This window comes from Bos javanicus, chromosome 9, assembly GCF_032452875.1.
Source record: "Bos javanicus breed banteng chromosome 9, ARS-OSU_banteng_1.0, whole genome shotgun sequence".
NCBI classification, from domain to species: domain Eukaryota; kingdom Metazoa; phylum Chordata; class Mammalia; order Artiodactyla; family Bovidae; genus Bos; species Bos javanicus.
Genome location: NC_083876.1, coordinates 40,421,560 through 40,434,669, shown reverse-complemented (window position 1 = coordinate 40,434,669; position 13,110 = coordinate 40,421,560). Strand labels below are relative to the sequence as shown.

At 42.0% G+C, this 13,110-nt stretch overlaps 1 protein-coding gene across 3 annotated transcripts in view; it reads left to right on the top strand.

Annotated features, from left to right (window-relative positions):
• Positions 1-7,553, top strand: part of FIG4 (FIG4 phosphoinositide 5-phosphatase) — a 172,298-nt gene extending 164,745 nt beyond the window's left edge. For all 3 annotated transcript variants that reach the window (XM_061427579.1, XM_061427580.1, XM_061427581.1), the window contains one exon: positions 7,195-7,553. In XM_061427579.1, coding sequence (XP_061283563.1) covers positions 7,195-7,372 — 178 coding nt within the window. In that variant the 3' untranslated portion in view covers positions 7,373-7,553. The remainder of the gene's footprint in view (positions 1-7,194) is intronic.
• Positions 7,554-13,110: the final 5,557 nt, after the last annotated feature.

Here is a 13,110-nt window from a genome sequence, read left to right as displayed (position 1 = left end):
AAATGTGTTTAGAAAGAGATACTCAGAATTCCTGAGGGAAAAAAAAATAGCAGGAAAGAGTTTCTAGAAAAGTCCAGTTGAACTTTCTATAATGATGGAAATGTTCTATACTGTACTTTCCAGTGCAGTAGCCACTAGCTGCATGTGGTTTTAAGGAACTTGAAATGTGGTTATTGCTACTGAGGAATTTTAAATTGTATTTAATATAAGTATAAATGGCCACATGTGGCTAATGGCTACCATATTAGATAAGCATGGTTTGAGAGCTATATTTTGGACTTAGGTGTCTATACTTGTACACAGAATGGGAGTAATATTCAGCAGTATCTTGATTTTTTTTTTAACTCAAAGAACCAAACACATTCTCACTGTATCATCTTTGTAGAATAGATTCATGACTAGACTTCAGTGTTTGAGTACTTAGTTGGAAAGATACAAGATCAAGCAACCTAATAAGGAAGCTTAAGAGAAGCAATGGATGGTCACAAAAAGATGTTAGAATGGTACCCACAAACTGAAGGCTAAAGGCTCTGAGCAGTATTAAAAGCTTGAAAGAGAGAAAATCACTGCATGGCAATGTGTGCCATAGGCCCCTCTCTGCCAGGAAAGTAATAAGGGATGTTATTTCCTAATAAAAATTACAAGGCCGGCAGAAAGAGAATTAGAATAAGAAAGGATTCGTGCTTTCTTATTCTTTTAAGACATTTGCTGAGGTTTTTGCCCCACTGAGACCAGAGCGTCTGATTAACTTTGATCCTGCCCTGAGGAATGACCTAATGGCCATTGTCTGCAAGTAAGGCTGTTGGACAGGGTCTTACATAAGGGCCTCTTCAACTGAAATATTCTTTTAATTTTGTCAGTCATGAACAACAGAGAACCATTTGGTGATGTGAAAACAGCAACTTGGGAAAACTTGGTGTTTGTGGTAGCAACAGGGGGGAAATATATCCTGTTTTTAGAACCATTACTAAATTTTCTGGAAAAGCCAAATGGATTTGGTGTGTGACAAAATGCTCATTGTAGAAAAAGTATAAGATTTTAGCATATTTAGCAAGTATAAGATTATTGAAATTATTCAAGTATTGTCTAATTCTTCTATGACCAACCACAAATCATCATGACATTACTAAATCCAGAAAACAGTTCAATCTGACCAGTTAAATATTTTCTTGTCAAGTCAACAAATGCTTCAGTTCAGTCACTGAGTCATGTCCAACTCTTTGTGACTCCATGAACCGCAGCATGCCAGGCCTCCCTATCTATCACCAACTGCAGGAGTCTACCCAAACCCATGTCCATTGAGTCGGTGATGCCATCCAACCATCTCATCCTCTGTTGTCCCCTTCTCCTCCTGCCCTCAATCTTTCCCAGCATCAGGGTCTTCTCAGATGAGTCAGCTCTTCGCATCAGGTGGCCGAAATATTGGTAGGAATGGCACCCCACTCCAGTACTCTTGCCTGGAAAATCCCATGGACGGAGGAGGCTGGAAGGCTACAGTCCATGGGGTCGCTGAGGGTCGGACATGACTGAGCGACTTCACTTTCACTTTTCACTTTCATGCGTTAGAGAAGGAAATGGCAACCCACTCCAGTGTTCTTGCCTGGAAAATCCCAGGGACAGGGGAGCCTGGCGGGGAGCCTGGTGTCTAACAGCCTAACTTGGGCTGCCGTCTGTGGGGTCACACAGAGTCGAACACAACTGAAGTGACTTAGCAGCAATATGTTAGAAAAGTCATCAATAGGAACTTTTAAAGGGACTCAAACATTAGTTATGCATCCAAGTATAAGGTACAGATATTTTAGTACACGGTCACATTATAAGCAAACAAGTAAGAGCATATTTAAGAAAGGGCATAAGGACTTCCCTGTGGCCCAGTGGCTAAGACTCCACATTCCCAATGTAGGGAGCCCATGTTCGATCCCTAGTCAGGGAACTAGATCCCACATGGCACAGTGAAAATTGAAGATCCTGTGTGTTGCAACTAAGGCCCAGGGCAGCCAAATAAATATATTTAGTTTAGAAAGAAAGAAGATAGGCATAAAAGGGCACCAATAAGCATCTTCTTTAAAAACATGTAGTATGTCTAATGAATTTCTGCCTAAAGTGTTTCTTGTGTGTGTGTGTGTGCTCAGTTGTGTCTGACTCTTTACTACCCCAGTCACTGTAGCCCACCAGGCTCCTCTGGCCTTGGAGTTTCCCAGGCAAGAATACTGGAGTGTGTTGCCATTTCCTACTCCAGGGGATCTTCCCAACCCAGGTATCAAACCCATGTCTCCTGCATTGACAGGTGGATACTTTACCTCTGCGAAGCAGTTAAGGCTAAGTGTCATAATCTTCGGTGCACTGAGTGGGTTCAGCAGTGCATAAATGAATTAGTTAAGAATGCAACATTCCTTGAGGGGAGATACAGAGACCCCCTGAAAATGGGCCTTGGTTTTGTAGATAAGAGAAATGAGCCTGCAAATTTGTAATATTTCATCTCCAAAAAGACTACTAGGATTTGAATAGGACTGTGAGGACAAGCCAAAAACAATAATTCTGTTAATGGACAGGAGAGAAACATGGAACCTTTTTTTCCACTATGAAAGCACAATAATAAGCCGTCTCTCTCTACTGGAATGAATAAGAAAATAGTCTCATAATTTCCACATCACTTAGTGTTGAAATACTGGTCTTTTTACTCATAAACAAAGGCCGTTTAAGCTAATAAAAAGACTAATGGAAGTGTTATTGGGATTACCTCCATCCCTTTCCAGTGCCCTCAGAGACAAGGTGCCTGCCAGCACCCCCTTGTGAGGGTCTTGGATGGTTTTATGTTTCTTCCTTGCCTTGCATAAGCCAACAGGGAAATCAAGTGTCTCCTCATTAGGAAATGGAATATTGCTACTTATGTCTTTACAGTTAAGTGTTAAATGATGCCTGCTCAATGTAGGGCTGGTGGTAGGACATCATTTAAGAAGAAATTCCTACTTTAAAATGTTCAGTGCTGTTGACTGACTGCAAATAAGATTTTATTTAGCATTTTAAATCACAGTTTGATCTCAGACCAAAGATTCTCAACCTTTCAGTTCAGTTCAGTCGCTCAGTTGTGTCCGACTCTTTGTGACCCCATGAACCACAGCATGCCAGGCCTCTCTGTCCATCACCAACTCCCAGAGTTCACCCAACCTATGTCCATTGAGTCGGTGATGCCATCTAACCATCTCATCCTCTGTCGTCCCCTTCTCCTCCTGCCTTCAATCTTTCCCAACATCAAGGTCTTTTCAAATGAGTCAGCTCTCGCATAAGGTGGCCAAAATACTGGAGTTTTAATATTGGTCCTTCCAATGAACACCCAGGACCGATTTCCCTTAGGATGGACTGGTTGGATCTCCTTGTAGTCCAAGGGACTCTCTAGCGTCTTCTCCAACACCACAATTCAAAAGCACCAATTCTTCGGCGCTCAGCTTTCTTCACAGTCCAACTCTCACATCCATACACGACCACTGGAAAAACCATAGCCTTGACTAGATGGACCTTTGTTGACAAAGTAATGTCTCTGCTTTTCAATATGCTGTCTAGGTTGGTCATAACTTTCCTTCCAAGAGTAAGCATCTTTTAATTTCATGGCTGCAATCACCATGTGCAGTGATTTTGGAGCCCAAAATATAATGAGTAGCAAAATCACCTGGAGGGCCCATTACTGAACACCTTTGCTGGGCCTCATCCCCGGAGTGTCTGACTCAGCAGGCCTGGAATAGGGCCTGAGAATTTGTATTTCTAGCACATTCCCAGGTGGCACAGATGCCGCTGGTCTGGTGACCATACCTGAAGAGCCACTGCCTAAAGACCAGGAAGAGCTCATTGGGATAAATTTCTTGATGTGCAAGTACAATGAGGAAACAAAGGGTTTTTTGTAAATCCCGTTCTTCCCATTCCTCTTTCTGATCGTGCCAAAAGTATTGGGTATGTCTTAAGCTCCTTTCTGGCCCAAATCCAATAATAAACATTCTAACATTACAATTTCATTGTTTAATATAGACTTTGAATCTTGTCTGAATGAAAAAGATAAAAGGGCTGATTGATGCGTTTTCTGACTCCCTATATTGTTTTGAAACCACACTGAGGTAGTGCTGGAGCCCTAAACCCACCTGCCACTCAAACTGATACCATTAAAAGCTGAGGTTGGACATTTCATATTTCCCATCTTTGTAATGCGTTTTCCATTATTCCACACGGCAGTGACACTGTTTACTGAGAAGTAGAGTGAGGACTCCTGATAAAAAAAAAAACTCTAGGCACTGGGTGGAAGCGGCTGTTCCGTGGCCCCAGTCGTGGTTGACCGGCTCTGCTGCTCTCCCTCCAGCCTGCCCACCCGGGTACTTGGCTGAGCTTCTGAAGGACAAAACAATGACCTGGATTCTCCCTTTCTCACTTGCATTAAGGTTTGGTACCTCTCTGGTGTGATGCCAGCCAGAAAGCTCTTGGTTAATGTACACAGGGTTCCAGGCTTCAAAGCACAGAAACCATTAGTTCCATTTTTAAATTGACTTCAAGTGTCTCATCTGTAAAATGGAGGATGTAGATGCTAGACAGGTATGGATGGTGTGGTACAGAGGTGTTGCTGTGGCTGGCACTTTGATGGCAATCTCTAAAACCACTAATGGAGGAGCCCCTTTTAAGGGTTCAGGTTAAAATGGCTTGACCTTGAATATTATCAACTGTTAAAAGATTTTAGCATCTTGTTTTGAATTGTGTAAATGACTGAGGAGTTGCTCTGTTTTTGTGAGGGAAAATTGAGAAGAGTTCACATATTAATCATCCCAATTATTCCTCATGTTAACCACAGATATTTGAATAACTAACATGTATGGCAAAACCAATACAATATTGTAAAAAAAACAATTATTACAATTGTTATGGTGAATTAATGACTTTTGATGTTACTGCTGTGTTACAGTATGACTTGTTGAAGGCTTGGATGACGGTTGGCATTTTTAGCAATTAAGAATTTTTAAATTAAAAAAAAAGAAAAGAAAAGCACTGCTGCCAAGCTGGCATTCAAACTGAGATTCAGACATCTCAAGATTCTTTCACCTTGGCCTTTTCTTTTTTTTTTAATTTTAAGTAAATCACTACATCCTTTGGTTTTTATTTTCTTATGTAAGGATATAGTCTAAGATTATGTAAAATTATTATAGTGCTTTGGAAACATAGGAGTATTTCATAAACCAGTTACCAAATTTTAGTTTAACTATGTTACCCCTGAGGTCCAACAGTTGAGGTTGACTTCCAGAAAGCACATTCGGCCTTGAGTTATATTTTATTTCAAAGCCATTTTTAAAGCAGAGTATCCAGCCACAGCAGGATGTGTTAGTTTTCTAAAGGCAGAGTACAGGGAGATAACATGACTTTTTTAGAAGAGTAAGAAAGAGAATAAAGTCACTCAGTCATGTCTGACTCTTTGGGACCCCATGAACTGTAGCCCGCCAGGCTCCTCTGTCCATGGGATTTTCCAGGCAAGAATACTGGAGTGGGTTGCCATTTCCTTCTTCAAGGGATCTTCTTGACCCAGGTATCAAATCTGGGTCTCCCACACTGCAGGCAGACCCCTTACCATCTGAGCCACCAGGGAAGCCCTAAGTAAGAAAGACCCAAGTTCAACTGTAATGCGTCCTGTGAGAATGGAGGGCTTTACTGTACAGCTCTTGTCTCCGGCTGTGTGTCAGTCACTGCACCTGCCTAGTGTCCCACAACATGCTGACATTGCACGTACAGACCTGGCTGCTTCTGAGGCTCATTTCTGCTTCTGACTGCAGGGAATCCCGCCTCCCTGCCCCAGCTTAAGAGTCCCAGCTAACTCAACAGCCAGGCATCTGGGATGCCTTTCTGTTCCCCTGACAAGATGTCCATGAGCATGGTTGAGGTCCCAACTCAGCAGAACAGATCCTCCAGATGTCTTCTCTGTTATCTTAGTACCCTGAAGTGGAGAAGTGTCCCTTCCCCCTGCAGGGCAAGCCCTGGGCTAAGTGGTGGGGTGTGTTGTCATTGTACCCCCAGTCCCTCACAAGGTCTAGCTTAGCATCCTCGCCTACCCATGGCCTCATCTTGACCTTCCATGCACACTCACTCTGCAGCGCACCTGATTTGGTGGTTGACTCATTCCTGGAGGGCCCGCCCCCAGCTACAGATGTAGTAACTAGCAGGTGTTCACACTACGATGAACTAAGGATGTGTCAGGCACCCAGCTACACTTTGACAAGGTCTTTTTTGGAGACATTGCCTTCCCCAAGGGTGTATGGAAATTTCAAGCACTATGGCAGGCTAGGTGGGGCAGGAATAGAGGGATACTTTTGAATTGAGAAGTTCTTGGGTGCTTTTCAAATCACCGCAGAAAGGAAGGAAGCTGCCTATTACAGATTTCCAACTTTTCATCTAAAAAGCATAAAGCCAGATGTATTTCAGAATTCAGAATTTGGGGGGTGTTAGCGACCTTATAAGAACATCCCCTGCATGATCTGAGGCTGATAACTAAACACATTAATATTCACATGAAATGGGATGACTGTTGCATGTTGTACCACCAGATGAGTTTCAATTGGGTCAGGTTTTGCTGGCAAAGTCATGTTTGGTTATTACAGCTTTGAGGATTTCAGAATTGCAGATAAGGAATTATGCTCCGGTAATTGTTAACAATAGTTTACTATTACTGAGCACTAATAGTGTGCCAGGCACCAGGCTAAGGGAGAACTTTACTGATATAAACTCATTTACTCCTGCCATCAATGTGTGAGGTAGAATACATTAGTATCCCCTACTTCACTGATTCCTCCTAAGTCTTCTGTGAAAAAAAACAAACTACTGGGTCTGTACCAGATACCAGGAAAAGGGAGCAAAAAAGTCTGTCCAGCCCCCACTTCAAGTTACTTGAGTCCTGGGAGAGAGGCAGATGGGCACACAGACATGGGTGTGCTCAGAGCTGCAGGAACAGAGGAGGGGGGCCCACCCAGCCTACACAAGGGGAAAGCTCCCTGGGCAGGCACTGTTCTTGCTGTCCTCCATGCAGGGGAGAAAGCCAGCCGAGAGGTCACTACCACTGCTTGTTACTAAGTTCACTCGTTCAAGGTCAGTGACTCTCAAGTTCTCTTGAGGTCACAGGTCCCTGTGCTCCTTTCTTTTCTTTAATGTTGCTCTGTCCTCCCTTCTCTTCTACAGAACACCCATCTCCGCTTTCTCTCAAGACAACATCTATGAGGTTCAGCCTCCAAAAGTAGACCGAAAGTCTACAGAGATCTTCCATGCCCACATCCAGGCCAGTCAAGGTATCATGCAGCCCCTGGGGAAAGAAGACACCTCCATGTACCGAGAATACATCAGGAACCGCTACCTGTGAGGAGAGAGCAGGTCCCTGCAGGGGGCCCAGAAGGGGACCAAAGTCCCACTTACTTGCATTCTAACCTGTTTGTCTCATCTTAAAAAGGTAATTTCCTGTCAGTCCTTTACATCGGAAGGCTTTTACTCTTTTTATAACTGGTTAATTACTAATCATTGGTAATAATAAAGAAATGACTGAATATTTTGCTGTCATTGTCTTTGCTTTATTTTAGAAATACTTTGCTTAGAAATGTGGTTATGTAGTATCACACCATCATGTTTAGACATTAACAGTATTTATTGAAGACCTGCTGTGAGGGTTCCCTGGTGGTCAGTTGGTTAAGAATCTACCCGCCAATGCAGGGGACACAGGTTTGATCCCTGGTCCAAAACATCCCACATGCGGCACAGCAACTAAGCCTGTGTGCCACAATTGCTGAGCCCATGCCCTGGAGCCTGTGATCCGCAACAAGAGAAGCTGGCGTAACGAGGAGCCTGCACGCTGCCACGAACAGTAACTCCCCCGCAACACAGCAACTAGAGAAAGCTCACACTCAGCAATGAAGACCCAAAGCAGCCAAAAATAAATAAATGACTCTTAAAAAAAAAAAAAAAAGCCTGCTCTATGCCAGGCCCTATGGCAGGTCTGGGAATATCACAGTAAGCAAAACAGGTCCAGACTTTCCTCCTGTGCGACACGAAGGCAGAGTTTTTCTTTGTAGTTAGCACTTCTTAAAATTTATTCTGATGGTTTATGTTAACTTTATGTGTTGATAAAAATTTATTTTGAAAGCCCTTGTTCTTAGGGAATAAACAGTGAAATATTTCTAGATAAAGTGACAGGATGTCAACAAAGTGCTCTCCGGTGGTTCAGGAAAAAAAGAACACACAAATAAAGCCAATGCAGCAAGATATTAATAATTGGTAAATATGGAAAAGAGCAAAACACAAGTTCTTTGAACTTCTGTAAATATAAAATTACATCAAAATAAAACATTAAAACTGTGTTCCTCTGCATAGCATTTGCAGTAAGCAGTTGCATTACATGATTTGATATTTGATGACCAGTCAGGGTGAACACACAATGTACTTGTATGTTTGTTCTCTGTATCAGTTCAGTTCAGTCACTGAGTCATGTCCCACTCTTTGCAAACCCGTGGACTGCAGCATGGCAGGCCTCCCTGTCTGTCCATCACCAACTCCCAGAGTTTACTGAAACTCATGTCCATTGAGTTGGTGATGCCATCCAATCATCTCATCCTCTTTCGTCCCCTTCTCCTCCTGCCTTCAATCCCTCCTAGCATCAGGGTCTTTTCCAATGAGTCAGTTCTTTGCATCAGGTGGCCAAAGTATTGGAGTTTCAGCTTCACCATCAGTCCTTCCAATGAATATTCAGGACTGATTTCCTTTAGGATGGACTGGTTGGATCTCCTTGCAGTCCAAGGGACTCTCAAGAGTCTTCTCCAACACCACAGTTCAAAGCATCAATTCTTCGGTTTTCAGCTTTCTTTATGGTCCAGCTCTCACATTCATACATGACCACTGGAAAAACCATAGCCTTAACTAGACGGACCTTTGTTGGCAAAGTAATGTCTCTGCTTTTTAATATGCTGTCTAGGTTGGTCATAACTTTTATTCCAAGGAGTAAGTGTCTTTTAATTTCATGGCTGCAGTCACTATCTGCAGTGATTTTGGAGCCCCAAAAAAATAAAGTCATGCAAAGATGGGCACAATAAAGGACAGAAATGGTATGGACCTAACAGAAGCAGAAGATAAGAAAAGGTGGCAAGAATAAACAGAAAAGGTCTTAATGACCTGGATAACCACAATGATGTGATCACTCACCTAGAGCCAGACATCCTCAAGTGTGAAGTCAAGTGGGCCTTAAGAAGCATTACTGCAAACAAAGCTAGTGCAGGTGATAGAACTCCAGCTGAGCTATTTCAAAACCTAAAAGATGATGTTGTGAAAGTGCTGTACTCAATATGCCAGCAAATTTGGAAAACTCAGCAGTGTCCACAGGACTGGGCAAGATCAGTTTTCATTCCAGTACCAAAGAAGGGCATTGCCAAAGAATTTTCAAACTATCACACAATTGCACTCATTTCACATACCAGCAAGGTAATGGTCAAAATCCTTCAAGCTAGGCTTCAACAGTACATGAACCAAGAATGTACAAGCTGGATTTAGAAAAGGCAGAGGAACTACATATCAAATTGCCAACATTTTTGGATTATAGAAAAAGCAAGAGAATTCCAAACACAAAAAACCTACTTCTGCTTCATTGACTATGATAAAGCCTTTGATTGTGTGGATCACAACAAACTGTGGGAAGTTCTTAAAGAGATGGGAAGACCACTTTACCTGCCTCCTAAGAAACATGTATGCTGGTTAAGAAGCAACAGTTAGAACCAGACAACGATGGAACTGGATCCAAATTGGGTAAGCAGTATGTCAAGGCTGTATATTGTCACCCTGCTCATTTATCTTACATGCAGAGTGCATCATGCGAAATGCTGGGCTGGATGAAGTCAAGTTGGGATCAAAATTGCTAGGAAAAACATTAATAACCTCAGATATGCAGATGACACCACCCTAATGGCAGAAAGCAAAGAGGAGCTAAAGAGCCTCTGGATGAGGATAAAAGAGCAGAGTGGAAAAGCTGGCTTAAAACTCAGCATTCAAAAAACGAAGATCATGGCATCCAGCCCCATCAATTCATGGCAAGTAGAGGGGGAAAAAATGGAAACAGTAACAGACTTTATTTTCTTGAGGTCCAAGATCACTGAGGACAGTGACTGCAGCCATGAAATTAAAAGACACTTACTTCTTGGAAGAAAAGTTATGACAAACCTAGACTGTGAATTCAAAAGAAGAGATACCACTTTGCCAGCAAAGGTCTGTGTAGTCAAAGCTATGGTTTTCCCATTAGTCACATCTATTAGTATGGATGTGAGAGTTGAACCATAAAGAAATTGAGTGCCAAAGAATGGATGCTTTTGAACTATGGTTCTAGAGAAGACTCTTGAGAGTCCCTTGGAGAACAAGAAGAATAAACCAGTCAGTTCTAAAGAAAATCAACCCTGAATATTCACTGGAAGGACTGATGCTGAAACTGAAACTCCAATACTGTGGCCACATGGTGGGAGACCCAACTGATTAGAAAAGACCCTGATGCTGGGAATGATTGAAGGCAGGAGAAGAAGGGGGCGACAGAGGATGAGATGGTTGCATGGCATCATTGACTCAATGGACATGAGTTTGAGCAAACTCTGGGAGACAGTGAAGGACAGCACACAGTAAAGCCTGGTGTGTTGCAGTCCATGGGGTTGCAAAGAGTCAAACGCGACTGAACAACAACAGATTGAATGAGAAGTAAAACTCTCACTGTTTGCAGATGACATGATACTGCTGCTGCTGCTGCTAAGTCGCTTCAGTCATATCCGACTCTGTGCGACCCCATAGATGGCAGCCCACCAGGCTCCTCTGTCCCTGGGATTCTCCAGGCAAGAATACTGGAGTGGGTTGCCATTTCCTTCTCCAATGCGTGAAAGTGAAGTCACTCAGTCGTGCCTGACTCTCAGCGACCCCATGGACTGCAGCCTACCAGGCTCCTCCGTCCATGGGATTTTCCAGGCAACACACAGAAAACTTGAAATATATTATCACAAAATTACTAGAGCTAATAAGTGAATTTAGTAAAGTTGCAGGATACAATATCAGTACACAGAAATCATTAGGATTCCTATACTCTATCAATGGAAAATAAGAAAGAGAAATTAAAGAACCAATCTCATTTACCATTGCAATAAAAAGAATAAAATACCTAGGAATAAGCCTACCTAAGGAGAAGAGGGCAGCAGAGGATGAGATGACTGGACGGCATCTCCAATGCAATGTACATGAAGTTGAGCAAACTCTGGGAGATGCTTAGGGACAGGAAAGCCTGGCATGCTGCAGTCCCTGGGGTCACAAAGTGTTAGACACGACTGGGCAAGCAGTCCAGGAGACAAAAGAGCTGTATACAGAAAACTATTAAGACACTGATCAAAGAAATCAAAGGTGACATAAACAGATGGAGAGATAGTCCATGCTCCTGGGTGGGAAGAATATTGTGAAAATGACTATACTACCAAAAGCAATCTGCAGATTCAATACAATCTCTATCAAATTACCAATGGCATTGTTCACAGAACTAGAATAAAAAAATTTCACAATTCATATGAAAACACAAAAGATCTTGAATATCCAAAGTAATATTGAGAAAGAAGAATGGAGCTGGAGGAATCATCCTTCCTGACTTCAGACTACTACAAAGCTACAGTCATTAAGAGAGTATGGTACTGGCACAAAAACAGAAATATGGATCAATGGAAGAAGATAGAAAGCCCAGAGATAAACCCACGCCATCTATGGGCACCTTATGTTTGACAACAGAGGCAAGAATATACAATGGGAAAAAGACAGTCTCTTTAATAAGTGGTGCTGGGAGAACTGGACTGCTGCATTGAAAGAATGAAATTAGAGCACTTCCTAATATATTATGCAAAGATAAACTCAAAATGGATTAAAGACCTAAATATAAGACTAGAAACTATAAAACTCTTAGAGGAAAAAATAGGCAGAACACTGTGTGATATAAATCATAGCAAGATCCTTGAAGACCTACTTCCCAGAGTAATGGAAATAAAAATAAACAGGCAGGACCTAATTAAACTTGAAAGCTTTTGCAGAGCAAAGGAAACTATAAGCAAAGTGAAAAGACAGCCCTCAGAATAGGAGAAAATAATAGCAAAGGAAACAACTGACAAAGGATTAACTTCCAAATATACAGCAGCTCATACAACTCAATACCAGAAAAACAACACAATCAAAAAGTGGGTAAAAGACCTAAACAGACATTTCTCCAAAGACAACATATAGATAGCTAATAAACACAAAAAAAGATGCTCAACATTGCTCATTATTAGAAAAATGTGAATCAAAACTGTGATGAGATATCACTTCTCACCTGTCAGAATGGCCATCATCAAAAAACCAACAAACAATAAATGCTGGAGAGGGTGTGGAGAAAAGGGAACCCTCTTGTACTGTTGGTGAGAATGTAAATTTATACAGCCACTTTGGAAGACAGTATAGAGATTCCTCTAAAAACTAGGAATAAAACAACAATATGACCCAGTAATCCAATTGCTAGGCATATAATCTGAGGAAACCAAAATTGAAAAATACACATGTACCCCAATGTTCACTGCAGCACTATGTACAATAGCTGGGACATGGAAGCAACCTAGATGTCCATTGATGGATGAATGGATAAAGAAGCTATGGTACATATACACAATGGAATATCACTCAGCCATAAAAGGAATGCATTTGAGTCAATTCTGATGAGACAGACGAAGCTAGAGCCTATTCTTGAGAGTGAAGTCAGAAAGAGAAAAACAAATATCACATGTTAATGCATATAATATATACATGGAATCTAGAAAGATGATACTAATGAACTTTATTTGAAGGGCAGCAATGGAGACACAGACATAGAGAACAGACTTACGGACGTAGGCTGAGGAGAGGAAGGAGAGGGTGTGAAGGATGGGGAGTGTAGCATAGAAACATATACACCACCATATGTAAAACAGTCAATGGGAATTTGCTACATGATAGCCAATGGGAACTCACATCAGGGCTCTGTAACAGCCTAAGAGGAGTGGGAAGGGGTGGGAGGTGGGAAGGAGGTTCAAGAGGGAGGGGACA